Source organism: Rhopilema esculentum, chromosome 3 (assembly GCF_057945365.1).
Source record: "Rhopilema esculentum isolate cy_ngs chromosome 3, ASM5794536v1, whole genome shotgun sequence".
NCBI classification, from domain to species: Eukaryota; Metazoa; Cnidaria; class Scyphozoa; order Rhizostomeae; family Rhizostomatidae; genus Rhopilema; species Rhopilema esculentum.
This window is the reverse complement of record NC_142817.1, coordinates 7,360,281-7,378,644: the sequence shown is the minus strand read 5'-3', so window position 1 is coordinate 7,378,644 and position 18,364 is coordinate 7,360,281. Positions and strand designations below refer to the sequence as shown.

The window sequence follows — 18,364 nt, the reverse complement described above, 5'->3', positions numbered from 1 at the left end:
GATCAAACAAAGAAGTTCTTCTGAAGAAGTCACAGAGGCAAGCATCGTTCCTTACTTCGACTTTTTAGCGGTACTTATGTGTCTCGATACTCATACTATTAGTTCTCGAATGAGCCCAAAACTTCGAATACATCCTCATCCTAAAGGAATTTTTGCGAAAAAGTCCACATCCTCGACGATTCTCAGAAAAAAACTTGATTATTTTTTTTAGGAAAAATTTGGGAGGGGAGGAGTCTTGCTAGTTACAGACGTTGGGGAAAGAAAGTAAGGATGACCTTTGGTTCAAAATGGACATCAATGTGAATAGCAAGAAGCTGTTGTATTGATTGAGAGAATTTTACTTCCTGAACAGAAATGTGCATCTTCTTTGTCTCGAATATTTTCAGCAGGCAGGCACGTAATTAATAGGAGGGCGTGGGAGGCGTGACGCCCCCAAAGGTTGGAAAATCCAATTGCAGTTGGAAAACTTAAAAATTCACTTGGAATTTTTTCTAACTTTTATGACCAAATATGTGAATTTTGTAGCTTAGGATTTTGGGGTTTTAAATGTAAAAATCGTAGACCTTATTAAAATTCAAACTCTGGGGCAGGCACATCTTCTAATCGTTTTTAATTGTGAAGCTTTGTCTTCATTGGATCTCAAATTGCACCATTGCATCGTTTATTTCCTTTTTGACAGGGGTTAAGTTGAATTAAATTTTTTGAGCAGGCAAGGTGAATTTCTGGATAAGGAGTTTGAATTTTACCATCAGTACCTGAAGTTTTGAGAAATCATTCCCTGTATTGATCAGAACAATTGAAAGTAGGAATTTTTCAAGAAAATTGTAAAAATTCTCTTTCGATAAAGAACAAAAGATGAAATGCTTTGTGAATTCCTTGATGCTTTGCGAAAAAGATACTTTTTATAAAACTGATTGCAGCAAATAGCTTTAAGATGGGCAAAGCAGAAAATGAACAGAAATGCTGTTAATTGTCTTGAAAGAATATTACTTTTTATCATTAAACATATCCAAGATCTAGACTGGTATGGCTTTGATGTTGCTTTATACCTTACGAAAAGATTAAATGTTGGTGCTAAGTTAATCAAAATTTAGAGATTTCCTTTATCTTCTTTATTGATTTTATGCTTAAGGCTAATTATTATAAGTAAAATGTTGGAAATTATACAGAACCTGAAAATCTGGAATAAGCCATAAGGCTATTTCCAAATCAATTTATTAGGTACAGATAATTAACAGGCCGAAAGAAAAAATCCATCAGGTAAAGTTGGAATTTTCAACCTTCCACGACCCCCCAAAATTAGCCATTTGTTTAAGTCCCCGTCTGCAGGCCATGTTTACACATCCAAAATTCAGGCATTGCAATGAAACAGAACAGAAAGTTATCTACTGAACTGACGCAAATAATAGACAAATGATAGAAAATTATACCTTCGGTAAAATAAGTTAGTAAGTAAGATCAAATAGTTTGCTCGCTTTTTATTTCATACTCTTACTTCAAAAACAGTGAAAAAGAGGGCGAAACAATTTTCATCTCTGAAAACGTAGGGGGCTTCAGCCCACCCCCCAGCCCCCAGTGGCGCCGTGCCTGCTGTAGTAAACAAATTCTCGTACAGAGTTATGAAATTAATTGCATGTTTGCTTTTGTGATCAGTTAATTGCTTTTTACCCATATTTCATGAAGCTTTTGAGTATCTGCTACACTTAAACTGTCTAGCACTAAAGCATAAATTAATACCAACAATTTTGAATTATTTGACCCCCGCCCCCTATTTTTCTTTATGTCTGCGGCGGAGTCCGCCCTTGACAGGTTGGTTGCTCCCCACTCAAAGCCTCTCTGTACAGTTCTGTCCAGTTGCTCTTTGGACCCCCAAGTTCCCGGATGTTCGAATTTGTGACGCTGGATTCGCTAGAATTATACACGTGATAAATCGACTCGCTGCTCCAACCGAAATCCTTTTCTCGTAGGAAGGCTCAGCAACCGGCAGAAGTCATTCACCACCTCAAACTTCGAACCAATTTTATCTGTAAGTATATTGAAGAATCAATCAATGTATGCTGGCATTTATTCTTTGAAACCTATGGCTATATCACACTGACATTGGTTTCCAATTTTTGATGCCACAATGCTACGCTAATCATTTTGAAACTGTGGCAGTTGCGCGTGGGCCTACTTAGGGCCTACCTAGGGCAGATGTTTGTAAGGAAACTCTATATCGTTGAGTTCCATCTCACCAGAAAGTCGTTCCATATTTGAGCATGTATGACTCTGCTAAACGTCTATTGTGTTTGAAATTATTTGGTAAGGATTTGGGTTGATAGCAGCGTTTTAAGACCTATTTTCGTTCGACAAGTTACCGGATACGAAGCCATGCCTTAGGAAGATTCTCTTAGGCCAAAGTATTTTCTTAATCCAAGATTTACATAATTAACGAATCTCGCCAAAATTTGTTGTTAGCTATAGTTTTTATTCGCCACTTGTCTTCGTTTTGCTATAATTCGAAAGAAACTCCTCCGTTTCTTGTTCAATTATATTGATAGTTTTGTCTGCAAAACTTAACTATTTCTATCTGTATAAAGTTCCATGTTAATAACAATTCCTGTCTACCATCATCACCATTTAGAGTGATTTTGTTTGGAAAAGAAGCTTGTATTAATGCTTTACTACACTTCTCTTGGATGCTTCATTTTCAAATTTACGTGGTATATTTTATATATTTTTTCCTTTGTGAAGTGAAATTTCATAAAACAACTCTGTGCTCTGTCTAAGTTTCTTCACATCAAAGGAAGCAATTCAAAACTTAAGGAAATAATCCTGGGTTATATCTCAGTTTCTTGTTTTAGGCATGGGTGCGAAATAACACCCCACATAGGGAGGCCTGCTGAAAAGTAAAATCCTGGCTATGAATTTGGGTTCTAGTCTGTGATATGTTTTCAATCTTTAATTTTAGATCAGAATGGGTGATGGAGGCAAACAGATCACAAAACTCAGCTTTGCTGAAAACTTTGGACTCAGCGGTGCTGCTGCTATTATCTCAAAAACTGCTGCTGCACCAATTGAGAGGGTGAAGCTTCTTGTCCAAAATCAAGATGAAATGCTTAGGGCTGGTCGTTTGGCTGAGCCATACAAGGGTGTCATTGACTGTACTACAAGAACTTTTAGATCAGAAGGTATATTTTGTTGCCTTTAGAAATCACAAAGATATGACATTGAAAAGAAGAATAAGCGACCTTTCTCCATTCTATGGAATTATCAATGTTTACTCTATTCTATGTATATAAGTATATGAATGGAAAATTTTCAAAAGCAAAAAGCTTCTATCTCTTCTGATGTGACAATTCCATGTCCCTTGGTATATGCTACACATTTGCAAGTTTTTTGCATTCAGAAATAGCGAACTATTTTTATTTTCAAATTTTTCGTTAATAAACAAGTTTATACAACTTTAATCTCTTTTCCAGGCCTTGTATCATTCTGGCGAGGTAACCTTGCAAACTGCATCAGGTACTTCCCCACCCAGGCATTAAATTTCGCATTCAAAGATAAAGTAAAGGCTGCATTCAAGGCCTCTAAATCTGACTCATATGGTGTCAAATTCGGAAAGAATATCGCCTCTGGTGGAGCTGCTGGTGCATTGTCACTTTGCTTTGTCTATTCTTTGGATTACGCTCGTACTAGGTTAGCTAATGATGCTAAGGCAGGAAAGAAGGGCGGTGAGCGTCAATTCAATGGAATTATCGATGTTTACTCCAAAACATTGAAATCAGATGGTTTCGTCGGATTGTATCGTGGTTTTGTTATTTCATGTGTTGGTATCATTGTATATCGTGGTTGTTACTTTGGCTTCTATGATACACTGAAGCCCATTGTTCTTGGTGACGATGCTGGTGTTGTCCTTTCATTTGTCCTTGGTTATGGTATGTATTTCTCTTCATAGACTATTAAATTTCAGTTGGTATCATTGAAAAGAAGTTTAAGGCATTTAAACATATATACTATATACAATTAAAGTTTATATAGTTTTCCTAACCAACTGTAATTAGGCCACAACCTCTTATAGTTTTTCTCACTAGAACTGACATCTTGAAATGAAAATTCAAGGATTCAATACAACCCTCGTTCAGAATTCAAAATGTGCATGAAAAAATTCTGAATGTTACTCCTGTATGTCACATAATACTTGATATCTTATAGACAGAGCTATACAGCCTGATGCTTAAATTGATGACAACGATTGATGACAACCTGATGATGATTGAGCATGAAACTCAAATAGCAACTTAGAATAGTCCAGTTCTGTGAAATCAAGCTGTATGACTTTCTGCTATATATGCAATAAATGATTCACAATTTTTCTATTGATTCTGTCAATAGGTGTTACAATTAGTGCAGGACTTGTGTCATATCCTATTGATACAATTAGAAGAAGAATGATGATGACCTCAGGAGAAGCTGTCAAATACAAGGGATCAATTGACTGTGCCGTTCAGATCCTGAAGAAGGAAGGCGCAATGTCATTAATGAAGGGAGCTGGTGGGTGGTTTTTCACATTTTTTTAAACCAATGAAGCAGAAGATTGAATTTTTTCTTTAGTTATGAGCCCTCAAGGGGGGATAGTTTAGGGCTTCTATTTGGGGAGGTCTCAAAAAATGTAGCTGGGAAAAGTCAGCTTTTAAGGCATTGCACAAAATTATTGGATGCAAGAATATTACAATCTGCATCTAGCTGATGGTTAAAATTTATCTTGTTCATAAGATATGGAAGGAGCTAAATAGAGATTTTATGTTACATATATAAGAAAATTAGTAAATTTTAGATTCACCCCCAACTGCACGTTCTAGGAGATTTTCATAGAACAAATAGTAGCTAGTGGAAAAATTCAAAAGTATTTCAAAATGTGGTTTCTTTAGATAACTCAATTTCTATAATCATCAGCTAAAAGCAGACAGTCTCATACACAGCTATTATTATAGGGCTGAAATATGCTAAATTTTGCCCCAGTTTTACTTTTATATACTTTTTTAATTGTTTTTTGCTTTGGACATTTCTTGGTTTGTCTTGTGACCTAGCATATGTTTCTTAAGTATGTCTAAATTAATTTCAAGCTGATAATGAAAATTTTTAACCACAAAATGTAATGTTGTAACCCAGGGTGGAATCCATTTAGACCTCAAGCCAGATATTGGCCAATAAATTATTTAGCTGTGCTGAAAGTTCTACCTGATGTTTATGTCAATAAGTTGTATGATACAATACATAATTGAAACTATTAATCATCCTTTTCACACTACCATTGATTGTTTATAAGTCATACCCTGGCCCAAACACAAGCAATAAACCCATCCACCTTTATGCCAACACATTGTTTTTTCTTTGTTATAAACCATGGTTACACAAAGCTGGTTATCTCTGGTGTAAGTTACATGGATTCCAACCTGGGTTATACCAAATCAATTTTGAAACCAAAGCAGGGATAGTGATTTGGGAAACAAAGCTTTGTATATGATTTATCCCTTTTAAATACATATTGCTATGTGTTTCTGTTCTTATGCTGAATTTTCTTGCTCTTTCAGGTGCAAACATCCTAAGAGGTGTTGCTGGTGCCGGTGTACTGGCTGGATTTGACAAGTTCAAGGAGATCTATGCAACTTTCCGTGCTGGAAATGCCTAAATTTTGGACAATGGGTTAAATGGGACTGTCAAATATGTGTGTCAACAAGAATTTGCATTGACTATGAAATTTGTATTTAAGTGGAGTTAGTTACAAAATGGTTTTGTCTTAATTGTTACTGTAATTTATCTCAGTGGAAAGGCTAAAAATTGGAAGAGACATGACATCTGAGTGACACATGATAAAATATCATTAAATTTTTATGTCTAATTTGCCTTTTTCTGGTTAAAGAATTCTCTGTGTGGAAACTTTCTCGCTGGTAAAAACGAATTTTACTTTGGTCTAACTCATTTGGTATCCCTCTTGGTTTGGAAATACAAAATTTATAACTTTTCTAGTTGTAGTTCAAAGGTTGAATGTAGAGTTAGAATTTATTGTCTTACCAAAAGTGGTAGAAGAGCGCCCCTCCTTACATTTGCTGTTTATTAGCATTTGTTGAAATTGTCTCTCCTTTTTAGGGGGATTTTGTTTGGGGAGGGTAATGAGGAAACATGTATGAGTCAACCCTTAGTCCTGGAATCAATGAGCATGGTCTTTGACTCCAGGGTGGTGTTTGCCTCACCCAGCAATAGGCTTATTTTTCTTCACAACTAAATGGCTACAATAATTTTTTTATAAGCAACAGGTTATAAGAAATGTTAGGCTCAATTTTTCGAAAGTTAAGAAACAACCCTACTCAAATTGAAAGAAGCTAAGAAACTTATATTTGCAGTTTTAATTTTCAGAGTTGACATTCAAAACGGTCTTGACATTGAACATCACTGTATATTGCAACACTACACTTGACATGCAGTTTGCATTCATTCTTAGTAAATTGCACACTCAAGTAGTTTCCAATTAAAAAATTTGTTTTGACTTCAACTTGACATTGATGAAGTTCAACGAGCTTAACTGTTTACGGATCTCAACAGAGTTAGTCATTCGAGGAAAACAAAATTCCTCGATTACTTTGTTAGTTTATCTCTGAATGTGAGTGAACTATTTACTTTACCTTGGAAGCACGTTTAAAGATTTCATTACCAAAGAGATTTAAGAAAAATGTAAGAAACTTTTGATAGCGAAATTGCCATAAAATTTAAGAAACTACTCGATGTGCTCACTTATTGACAACTTTTTGAAGCAAAATTTGGTGTGAACATTTTCAATTTAATTTATTTAAGGAGGGTTGCCCTATGGATGGAACTGATATGCAAGGGGCCTGCAGCTTAGAAACGTAAATCATTGCCTTAAAAGCACAATAAAAGAAAACTTACAATTTTCTTGATATGTTAAGGGTAGGTGCCTGTTTAGATTTAAATATGTTTGACCATTACATGTTCTTGGGCAATTTCAAATTTTTCTCAGTGTTGCGCAGGGCGTACGAAAAGTACTATAACCGGAATCTACTGTTGATGGTAAAAAAGTCAGGTGTCCGGTAGATTGGGGGAGCCTGAGATTTATCTAGTGGGGTTATAGCCACTGGGCTCCAGAAAAGGGTATGGGAGAGGTATCCTGCACGTGTTAAGAAGCTAGGCGTGGATGCACAGCAGCAACAACTACTATAGCCAACAACAATCGGTTTTATGAGTGAAAATGGCGGCGTTAGGACGACAATTAATGCGAAGGTTGCACATAACTCGAAACAGGCACCAGTGCACTGTTTCAGAAGTCAACAAAAATCTTTCAGGGGATGAACTGTTGCTTAAATATACTAAACCAGGTAAACGTTTTGCGCGTTCTTTTAAAGAGAGAAGACAAAAGGTAGGACACCCCCCTTACTCTCACTGACCTATTTGGAGTTAGCTAGACTACAGAAATGAAGCTTTTTGAATATTTTATTATAGAAAGAACCAAAAAGGGGAGTGCATAATACTCATTGATACTCATTAATTCCTTTGATTGGAGAATGGAGCAGCAAATACTCATTAATTCCTTTGATTTATTCTCAGCATAAAAACACCCTTAAATTTATTTTTGGCTGCAAAGCAGCACGTTTGAAGATTCCTGACTTTGACCCTGGGTTTTTGCTAAGCCTTGTTTTATTAGGTTTCAAGGCATTACGTTTCAAGTCCTTCTTCAAATTGAGATTTGCAAATTACCATATATGTGATTCAACATAAAGTATTTTCATTGAAAATAAAGTTGACAGAGAACACAGACTTTGTTGGAAAGTGTGACAACATTTATAAGAAAAGCACTCTTTAAATTTGCTATGACCAAATACCAAAATAACTCTGAAGTTGCAAACAAAAGTTTATTTCTTTTGAAACTTTCACAATAACTTTTGAAACATTGTTTTTTTCCAAACTACCCTAAGAAAATCCAAGGTATTGCAGTGCTGACTTTTTGTGAGCTCTTTCCGTTCTCTACCATGTGCTTCCTTAAAACTGAGCTTTTTTGATAAATGATAAACAGGAACAATGCAAAACAACAAGAGGCATTCCAATGTAAATTAAATGTGTCAATATATCCACACACAAAGTGTCACCTAAAACTTTCTCTATGTTGCTAATGTATTATATGTCTTTCAAAATGTTTTCAGGTGTTGCTGTTATTGGCATCAACCGACCAAAAGCAAAGAATTCATTGAGCTTTGGTTTTATCAAAGTGGTATTGAAATGTTATACATTTTTTTGTTTTTGAGTGCTCTCTTCCGTATAGGCAAAGCTGTAAATGCTCTTGATGTATAGAAAAGGACAGTTCTAAGATGCTACTCTGAATTGCATGTTCAATGTGATCATCAGGCAACGGTTGATGTTGCAAGTTTGTGTTCATAAATTTGTGAAATATAGTGTTTGATCTAATTGGGTCTATCAGCCCTGGCCATAAGACTTTTAGCAGGGACACAGTAAACAGCTCCCCTAGTAATTTTAGGTGAGCTGTTTTGTAGATAAATATGATAAGAAACAAAGGAAAAATTGATTTCAAAGAGAACAAAATCTGTAGCTCCTCTCCAGCATTTGAGAAGATCCTTGAGGGGGCAAGGAGGGAGCGGTTGCCCCCCCCAATACTTTGGAGGATAAACATCTTTTGTTTAAGAACAATGGGGAAGTGTGACATCATCCTATCAAAATAACAGGCTTGCCCCCCTTCCCCAATATTTGACAGAGTGCCTGCCCCTGCTCTGAAAAGATATGCTTATCAACCAGCATCCTGGTCCTTCCTCTTGATGATTCTTATGGATTCTTATGTTTGGAGCATCAAATTGATGGCGACTTGCCTCACTCTAAGTAAAGTTAGGTCATCCAGTGATTTAACTGCAGAACTTTTGAAATGTGATCTTCAACTCTAACTACTGAGCCATCCTCACACATAGTGATTTCTAACTGTCAGGCCTGCCTTTTGTAGACAGGATGGAATTTAAGTTTGAAATATTTCATAGAGTTGTAACATAGTGAAGCCGAATTTGAAGCTTTTGCGCTGTGACAGTCCTGTCGTGGTTTAGGATTTGTTTGTCTTTTAGAACCTGCTACAATGCCTACCAAAAATACTTGAAACACCCAGCAATTTGTGTTGTATTTATATCTTTATTTTTTCTAAAAAGCTTTTACTTCCAAACCCCTGTTTGTCAGAAAAATGTTGATAGTTTTGACAAATATTATAAAAAAACAGGTAATTCCTAATTCCCTAACCCATTTTTAAGTAACCAACATGGTTTTATGAGTGGCAGAGATGGCTGAATTTGACCTTGCAAACTGATGTCAGTGTTGCAAGACTTGCAGGCATTGTAGGCTCAATCCTTATATTGCTTTAAAATTCTATTGATGTTTGCAATAGTTTCTCAGAAAAGTGTTTCTCTTGCAACAAATGGTTGCATTCATTTACTGTCTTATATTCATTTTAGCTTGAAGAAATCATAGATGTGTTGAATAAGGACCAGTCGCTTCTTGTTGCTATTTTGAAAAGTGAAGTTCCAGGTGATTCATTATTGATCATACACTCATATGATTTACTGATAAATGATTATTTAATTCCAAAAAAAATTAAAAGGGGATGCATAAGCAAACCTCTGACAAGCTTTGGTATTTGGAGTATAATATTTCCAGCTGCAGGATGAAAAAGGCTCCCCCAAGCAATCTCAATCGAAAAGTCAAAAGAATCAAAAACAGTTTTGAGCAAAAACTGTTGAGGATGAAAGAGATAGAACTACCTGAAATAAATTACCTATCATTGAAATTGTTGCCAATGCTTATTATTTGGGCAAATTTTTTCCTGCTTACATATTGTCATTGATACATTGTCCCAGGTTGAATTACGAGTATATTTTACATAAAACCATTTAGAAAAGAAAAAAAATTGTTGGTATTTATATTAAGCTGTGGTTTCCAAAAGCCTAGTTGGTCGACATCCTGTTTTTTATTCATTCATGCGATGAACCCCAGAGTAGATTCAACAGATTTTCATTCATTCTTTTGTACTTCCCAATGAACAGATGAAGTTGTTTGTGACTTGGTCAAATGACAGCTTGATTGTACTTGTGTATCCACTGAGAAGTTTGCTAGTTTTTTTCAATTTCTACTTACCCTTTTTTCATAGTCAAGGTTCCACATTGTCAATCCTTTATTCTTCAGGCGTTTTCTGTGCTGGTGCAGATTTGAAGGAGAGAGCAAAAATGACAGAGGCAGATGTTCCAAAATTTGTTGCCATTGCCAGAAACTTATTCAACGAGTTTAGTAAAGTGTCAATTCCAACAATAGCAGCCATAGATGGAGCTGCTCTTGGAGGTGGGCTGGAGCTTGCACTTGCATGTGACTTAAGAGTTGCTTCAGACAATGCAAAAATTGGTCTCCCAGAAACAAAACTGGCAATAATACCTGGTGCAGGTAAGGTTTTGGTTACTCTTATTTTGCTCTATCATTATTGTTCCTAAAATGGTGAAATAAGTTAACCAAATATTTGTGTACTGTAGAGTTATGTTGTGAACTGTAATAGAACTCTGTGTGATGGTAATGAACTGACCATGTTCTCTATGCATTGCATTCGTTTAGGAGGAACACAAAGACTACCAAGACTTGTTGGACTTTCCAAAGCAAAAGAGCTCATATTTACTGGAAAAGCATTAAAGGGTGCTGATGCAGTCAAATATGGCGTTGTTGATTACTCTGTTCCACCAAATGAAGCCGGTGATGCAGCATATCAACGGGCGTTGCTGCTTGCCAATGAAATTCTTCCACAAGGGCCAGTTGCTCTCAGGGCGGCTAAAAGAGCGATAAACGAGGGGATTCAGGTAAGTAGAGAAGTTGATTGCCAGGGTCCACAAATTTTTATCATTTCTTTTAGCCAATGAACCAACTTTTAATACTTTCGGGCATGCTTTCCAGACCCTTGTGAATGCTTCATAGTTTATGCCCCTGGTGCCAAGCAAATCATTTTCGCAATACAAAACCTTTATCTTGGTAATATAGTTCTAGGGACCTTAACAGTTTTTATGCCAATAAAATTTTCTTTCAGCCAGATGAATAATACTGAAATTGAATCCTCCTATTTGCCAGTAGCTTGATTCTTGCATTTCATTTTATTTCATTTAGTAGGAATTTATTGTAAAGTCTCAAGTCAGGATGTGCTCAACCAATGTGTATAATAGCCTTCATTTCCAATATCAGAGGAAAAGTGACTTATTTTCTGCAAGTGAATTAAAGTTTCCCCAATTTTCCTCAGTTTTTCTGTACCTAAAAAGTTATTTTCCCCGAATTTTGTATGTCTTTTTTACCTTCAGACTAAAACAAGTTTGTTGTTACACCAAAAACTTAAATTTCATTTTTTCCACCCTTGAGATTTTGCTTAGGACGTTTAATGAAGTGAACTTTCTAAGAAATCTAAACACAACATACTACAAGACAAAATTAAAATCTTAATACCATTTAGATTGAGAATTCTTCTGCATGTTGCTACTGACAAAACCTGAAGCTTTATTTTGCTTTAAAATCGCATCTAGCTTTTTATCGAACAATTTTCACATCTGCTGTTTATACCTTGCCACCTTAGCCTAAGAAAAAGGCCCTACTTTACTTAGATAAACAGACTATAAGTAACGTTGGTTGGGCCTATTTACCAAGTTCTTCGCACCTGCGTTACCTCCTTTTTTTATATTGCCATTTCAGGTTGATATTGACTCTGGCCTCCTCATCGAGGAATCATGTTATGCACAGGTATTTGGCTATCATATTTCCTTTCATTTTTCATATTGTCATTATATGGCGCATCCCTAATTGGGGAGATCCACCCTTGGCAGTAAAACGGGGTTGGCCTCTCCATCTTTTTTAGATGGCTTGGGGGCAATAAAAACAAAATGGAAGAATTTCGCTTAAGGATTTTTCGCTATTTTAGCGTCTTTTTATTGATACAAGAAAATTATTAATTTAAAAGCTTTGGTTTTTCACCTCTTTGGATATCAATAATCCAATTACACATACAGATACAAATACAATCCATTTCTAAAATGTAAAATATTCATTTAAACCCCTCTTTATTTATTTATTCAATTTTCTTCGTTTTCGTCTATCATTATCATCATCATCTCAGCCTGTTCACGCCACTGCTGGCGGGTGGCCTCCACAGCTGTCTCCACGCTCTTCGATCTTGTGCCACATGAGTCCACAGGCTGCCAGCTTTCTCCTCTATCTCATCTCTCCATCGTCTTTTCGGCCTTCCTCTTCTTCGTCTTCTTCGTCATATGACGATAAAGTGAAACTTAGATGCCGATTGTATTATACTTACGTATGATCTTTACAATTTTTTGATGGCATGCGTTTTTATTTTGTCCAGTAAGCCTCTCCTTTTTAGCCCCCCTCTCTTTGAAGCTCATACAGGGCTCACGCCACCGGGGGCCGGAGGGACCATACCCCGCCACTCTTGCGAAACAAGTAGTTTTAAAGCTGCAGTAAAAGGGGAAAAGGCCCTGGCCCCCTACTTTTGCTAGCCTTGCCCCTCCTTTTGCTAGCTATGCCCCCCCCCCACTTTCAAATTCGTGGCGTAGGCCCTGTCATGGTATCTGCATTTTCAGATTAGCAGAAAGTAGAATATTTTCTTTCTTTTTCAGATTGTCCCTACAGAGGATAGAACTGAGGGTCTGCGAGCATTTGCCGAAAAGAGAAAGCCTAATTATAAGGGACGTTAGCATCTCTTCTTTTCACACTAAAAAATGCACCCAACTTTTCAAAAAATGTGTTGATATGATAAAAACTTACGCAATATTTAAAATTCAGCAAAATAATATGCATTTTTATATGAGATTGATGTGTTGAAATGATTATATTGTTTTTCAGTTTTCTAGCTTACGGTACACAAAAGACTTTATCTTAGTGGATTCTAATATAACGAATTAACACCCTAGGTCAGCAAACTGAACATTCCATTAACATTTTGCTGATCGCCTAAATATCGAAGAAACTACACTTGCAACTGAAAAGTTTTCCTTGGGTAAAAATCACCTGACTGTATTCAGCAAGGGCATTTAAATGGATTTTCACTGAGCTTTAGGGGAAGTTATTTTTAATTTGTCCATGGCCTAACAAAATGAAAGAGTAAAATATCCTTTCTTTATTTTGATTTGAACTTGCTACGTTTTTTAAACAAATATGCGTATTTATCATCGCTAAAATTATTGCGAAAATTATTAGCGTTGAAAAAGGAATAAACGAATTTCAACGTCCTTTAAAGTTCTTGTTCTTACTTGTATTGTGTGGTTTTTAGGTTTGTTTCTTTATTGCTACTCAAAAGTGTCCTTGCGATCTCTAACTGAATTTACTAATAAAATTGCATCTATTTAATTCACAAGACCTAAAATTGTCAATGAAATTATTATTATGGTCAACCTTTTAAGATGAGATGACCATGTACATGCAATTATTTTATCAGTCTGTATGTTGGATAGTTTGATTTGTCTTGTTGAAGTTTGCCCGAAAGTGGGCTAAAACAACGTTTTTGCTTAGTAAAATATCAAGTTGGTCCTCCTTTTCCGTATATCCATCAGGAATTTGCCTCCGCCATTGCTCACTTTTAAGCCTCCTTTTAGCCCGTTGTGCAAAAAATCTTTGAAATGTGTGCTAGCATACGCCCGCGTTTTCTTGTTGAATCCGCGGGACCGGTGGCACGGTCACGAGGCACACGTGGTTTTGATAGGTTGTTTTAGTACGATCGTTCCTTTCTCGTAAGTCCGACAAGTATCACCAGTGTGTGAAGAAGCGCCTCCTGTTTGACTGCCCTGTGAAATGCTCTGATAAAACCAACCTATCTGAAGATGCCTGGTTGTTACAAGTGTGGGAAACCCGGTCATATATCGCGGGATTGCACAGCGTCAGGTATAGTACTTTGATTATAAATCGAGGAGTTTCTCCTTCTCAAGCTTCAGGCCATTTTCAAGATGTCCTCCATTAATTCTAGAAAACTTAAAATTGACCGTGTTTAAGAGCAATCAGATGCAATTTTTTGATTTATCCAGTGAAATTGAAACTTAGAGGTAAGATTGTTTCGGGGGTTACAGTATACTGCCCTGGGAGCAAAATATCCACAATATAATGCTTATTTTCTCAAAAAAGAACATGCTCCTCGTCAAGAAGCCTTGGCTGTGGTTATACACAGACTATGTTTTTAACTTTATTTCAAATTTTTGAAGCTCTATGCTGAAAAATTTTTTTTACTGAATTTTCAAGGTATAGTAGGGGGTGGTCCTGAAGACTATGCAACTAGACAACCATGACATATGATCAACTGACTTTGCTTTTCAGAATACACATGAAAGTGTCACTATTTTCATGTAGGTTGTCATATTATCTTTAAACCATGCTTTGCTTTGGTTGAATCTTTGTGTGAAGTTTCTATTTCAGTACCACACAGAGGTTATATTAAATTCTTGTTTGTGTATCTCAAACTAAAAAAATATGTATGTTATCTTAATTTTTTCCTGTCTTCAGAAAATATTGATTATCTTGTAAACTCAAAAATTGAGCTATGGTGATATGACCTACAAGTAAAAAATATTGCAATAAAAATTTTTCACTTTCACTTTTAATGAAATTGTAGATACTTACTTTGTGCTTGCATATCTTCAAATGTTGATTTCCCTTACTGTTATTAAGAAATATGTTATATGTCTTGATCTAAAATTTGTGCATTTTTTGGTATGTTACAACAAAATTCAATAGTCAAAATATTTTGCAATCCATTGTGATGTTGTCTAGGAAACAAGGAACATTTGCTGAATTAAAGGGCAGGGCAGATAATGTCAAGGTTGAATAATTGCTCATTTGAAAAGTTAAATTTTAATCGAGTTGGAAAAAGGCAGTGAAAATTCCATCATGTTATATATTCACAAAGACAGCAGTGTATATCACCTATTTGTATCACCATTCTATCAAGTAATAACATAATATATAGTTTGTATAAGCAATTAAGCAAACTAAGCAAACTAAGCAATTAAGATAAAAAATTCAGAAAACTTGCTAAAAACTGTCATTAAATGATAGGAACTTTTTGATTTCATGCCTTCTGGCAACTAGAAGTGGTGTCGGCATGATAGCTGTTATGCAGAGCACTCTCAATGCCTGTGAGCAAGGGTCTTCAAAACAAAAGAAACCAAAGCCCCACACATACTCTACCCTTTTTCTTTGTTTTTTGGGAAAAGTTTTCAGACCTTGGGCTGTGTCACGGTCTTGTAAACAAATCAAATACATGGGACATTGTGGGTTTTTGCATATTGGAATAATGGTGGTTGTTGCGCTGATGCTTCAATATGTTCTATGAGTGTATTTATCGCAAATGGAAAGGATAATTACTTTATTTCCACATTTGTACCACTATTGACACGAAATATATAAAGCAATTGGTCTAGGCCAAGGAAATAAACCTTTATGCAATCAATGGCGAATATATTTTGTTTCTTGTGGTGAATTTTGGTGGCATTAGACACTTTACAAGAAAATTGTCCTGCAAACATTAAAAAACGCATTTGCTCATAATTTGCACAATAAGGTAGGTTTTTTGGTGTCATTTCGGCCCATTTCCATTAACTACTCCTGTTGAGTTGCCGCATCAAGGCTGTAAATATACCTTAGTTTGTTATTTTGCATCTCCATCCTTTATCCAAGCAAATATGGTGATAAGATTGAAGAAAGAACCTTTATAAATTGGTCTAGGCCAAGGAAATAAAGCTTCCTTCAATCAATTGCAAAGATTTTTTATTTCTCTTGGTAAATTTTGTTGGGATTAGACACTTAACAACAAAATGATCACTCCAAAATTGTCCTGCAAGCTTTAAAAAAGGTTTTCGCTCATAATTTGCACTGGTAAGGTAGGTCTTTTGGTGTCATTTTGGTCCATTTCTTTTAACTGCCCCCTCCGAGATACTGTATCAAGGCTGTAAAAGTAGCCTTTGTTTTTTTATCGCCATCCAAAGAAATATGGTGATCAGACTGAAGAAAGAACCTTTATGTTTTTTGGTGTCATTCGTTCCCTTTCATGTAACATACAAAGATGCAAAAGCTTTGCAAGATGTACACTGATACAAAACACTGTTTTGTTCCATGTTGATTTGCCTATTGAGCACCATTTGTTTCGCTCAATCAACTTTTGTTAAACTGGCATGTTGCTCCCACGGGATGTCCCTTGTGACACAGCCCCTTTAAGGGCATTGTCCATAGTTAAGATAGCCACTTATTCAGGATTCTGTAAACCACTTATTTGCCTCATTTAGCAAATAAGGACTATTTAATAATAACTTCATTGGGACAAGTTTTGTAACCAGCCTTTGAAGAAATGTTTCAAATGTATATTGACTTGGATTTTTGCAGTGGTTGTTTTCCAATTGGCAAGTTATTGTTCTAAAGGAGTCCAAAGAGTTTTACATAATTGATTTGTGGAGTTTTTGAAGCTCACTTTGTTCACCTCAGAAAATTAGAATTAAGCTTGCACTGTTGTCTGACTGTTATTTTTGTTTGAAACATTCAAGGAAGAACATTTAGAATTAGAAATGAAATAAAACATTCCATTTTAGAAAAATCATGTTATCGATGTGGGACATATGGTCACATCTCCAAAGACTGCCCACTAACTGGTTCAGGAAGCGATGACTTTCTTTGCTACAAGTGTCAGAAGAGTGGACACATTGCCAGAAACTGCCCAGAAGAGAATAATGATGAGACAGAAGATACCCGCTCTTGTTATCGATGTGGTTGTGTTGGTCACATTGCCCGTGAATGCCCCAATCCCAGCTCCTCAAGAGACAATGATTCTTGGAGTAGGTGCTACAAGTGTGGTGATTCAGGCCATCTTGCCAAAGACTGTACTGATGAAGAGGGAGAGAAGTGCTACCGTTGCAAAGGGACAGGTCATATTGCCAAAAACTGTCCCAATGCTGACAGCACAAAGGAAGAATGCTACTACTGCTACGAAACTGGTCACTATGCTAGAAACTGCCCAAAGAAGAACAGTGAGGACAGCAAGTCTTCTGTTCAATGCTATCGCTGCCATAAGTCTGGTCATTATGCACGTGACTGCCAGAATGATTCACAAGATAAGTGCTATCATTGTGGTGAAAAGGGACATTTCGCCAAGGAATGCCCAAGTAAAGACTAGTGATATTCTTTGTACATTCAAATGATGAAACTTCCTTCTAAGCTTATATTTTCATACTTGTAAGTATCAAGGGAAGATAAAATTAAATGGTTTCGCTGCCTAATTTGTTATTTTTGTTGCTTTCAGCCTTGCTTGTTAAGCTTGGTTTCCACTATGGGTTAACGTGAGATAATTCTGAGCTAAATTGAAAATTAACTCATGGTCTAAATTCAAGTTAACTTGAGATAGTGTGAAATAGCGTGAGATAATGCGAGCTATCTCAAAATTAACCCATGTACCGATTCGGTTTCCACTTGAGATAGAATTAAGTATTGAAATTTCAGAAATCACATTTTATTTGAGTCTTGCAGCTATGGCGGGCGCCTTACAAGAACAACTTATTTTACTTCTGCTTTTGAGAATACTTAGAAGGAAAATATTTTTTGCTAGAAGTGCCGTTCGCGATCTGCGCCAAGGTTTTCGGCACGGAGAGTCTACCAAAAAAAGATATGCGTTTGGTGAATACGACCACTTGCAACAGGATCTTAGAAATGAGAAAATGTTTCTCTTATTTCACAATTAATTTTTTTTAGTAAAGAAAACTGTTTTCAACATCTAAAGTAATGCTTAGTGCAAGTGCGTTGCGTAAGAACCTCGCACATTCCCGCAAATTATAGCACATTCCCCTCCTACACATCGGCTTCTTTTGATAAGATGTTATCTCAAGTTAACTCATGAGTTTGAAATCAAAAAATTTTGTTTCCAAGCTCATGAGATAACATGAGTTAACACGAGTTAATTTTCATGAGATAATTTTTAATGACCGTTTCCACTATGAGATAATTTTTAAACCATGTCAGATCACAAAATTATCTCAAATTAACTCACGTTAACTCATAGTGGAAACCAAGCTTTATGTATCTGAAACCAAATGTATTGTTTATTCTTGATTTGTGATCATTGAAAATACATCACCACACATTCACATTTCACTACACATTCGCATGTCAGAAGCGCTGATGTAAGAAATTCTACTACTTAATATTACGGAGCCCTGGGCATTGAGGCTCCTGATAATACTTTGCACTGATTCCTGCTCTGTTATGATATAATTCAAGCTCACAGGCTATTGAAATTGCCTATAAGAGTAAATTCCAGTCTTTC

The 18,364-nt window shown here is 36.1% G+C and overlaps 3 protein-coding genes across 3 annotated transcripts; all 3 read left to right on the top strand.

Moving 5' to 3' along the window:
• Window positions 1-1,878: 1,878 nt before the first annotated feature.
• Window positions 1,879-5,881, top strand: LOC135692462 (uncharacterized). Its single transcript, XM_065210587.2, has 5 exons — window positions 1,879-2,026; window positions 2,951-3,170; window positions 3,462-3,917; window positions 4,375-4,533; window positions 5,574-5,881. Exons 2-5 carry the CDS (start codon window positions 2,957-2,959, stop codon window positions 5,669-5,671), a joined length of 927 nt encoding a protein of 308 aa, XP_065066659.1. The 5' UTR covers window positions 1,879-2,026; window positions 2,951-2,956; the 3' UTR covers window positions 5,672-5,881.
• Window positions 5,882-7,083: 1,202 nt separating this feature from the next.
• Window positions 7,084-13,950, top strand: LOC135692463 (methylglutaconyl-CoA hydratase, mitochondrial). The gene is made up of 7 exons (XM_065210589.2): window positions 7,084-7,370; window positions 8,193-8,260; window positions 9,495-9,567; window positions 10,222-10,473; window positions 10,639-10,877; window positions 11,752-11,799; window positions 12,690-13,950. The coding sequence occupies exons 1-7, from the start codon at window positions 7,244-7,246 to the stop codon at window positions 12,765-12,767; spliced, it is 885 nt and encodes a 294-aa protein (XP_065066661.2). The 5' UTR covers window positions 7,084-7,243; the 3' UTR covers window positions 12,768-13,950.
• LOC135692465 (uncharacterized) lies at window positions 13,787-17,324 on the top strand. Its single transcript, XM_065210591.2, has 2 exons — window positions 13,787-13,950; window positions 16,641-17,324. Exons 1-2 carry the CDS (start codon window positions 13,890-13,892, stop codon window positions 17,219-17,221), a joined length of 642 nt encoding a protein of 213 aa, XP_065066663.1. The 5' UTR covers window positions 13,787-13,889; the 3' UTR covers window positions 17,222-17,324.
• Window positions 17,325-18,364: the final 1,040 nt, after the last annotated feature.

What these genes read in the sequence shown, in the direction of transcription:
- LOC135692462 (XM_065210587.2), top strand. Translation starts at nt 2,957, where the DNA reads ATGGGTGATGGAGGCAAACAGATCACAAAACTCAGCTTTGCTGAAAAC. An exon ending in AAGAACTTTTAGATCAGAAG is followed by an intron (nt 3,171 to 3,461) that starts GTATATTTTGTT and finishes TCTCTTTTCCAG; the next exon opens with GCCTTGTATCATTCTGGCGA. An exon ending in GTCATTAATGAAGGGAGCTG is followed by an intron (nt 4,534 to 5,573) that starts GTGGGTGGTTTT and finishes TTGCTCTTTCAG; the next exon opens with GTGCAAACATCCTAAGAGGT.
- LOC135692463 (XM_065210589.2), top strand. Translation starts at nt 7,244, where the DNA reads ATGGCGGCGTTAGGACGACAATTAATGCGAAGGTTGCACATAACTCGA. An exon ending in GCTTTGGTTTTATCAAAGTG is followed by an intron (nt 8,261 to 9,494) that starts GTATTGAAATGT and finishes TATTCATTTTAG; the next exon opens with CTTGAAGAAATCATAGATGT. An exon ending in AGGAATCATGTTATGCACAG is followed by an intron (nt 11,800 to 12,689) that starts GTATTTGGCTAT and finishes TTTCTTTTTCAG; the next exon opens with ATTGTCCCTACAGAGGATAG.
- LOC135692465 (XM_065210591.2), top strand. Translation starts at nt 13,890, where the DNA reads ATGCCTGGTTGTTACAAGTGTGGGAAACCCGGTCATATATCGCGGGAT. An exon ending in GCGGGATTGCACAGCGTCAG is followed by an intron (nt 13,951 to 16,640) that starts GTATAGTACTTT and finishes ATTCCATTTTAG; the next exon opens with AAAAATCATGTTATCGATGT.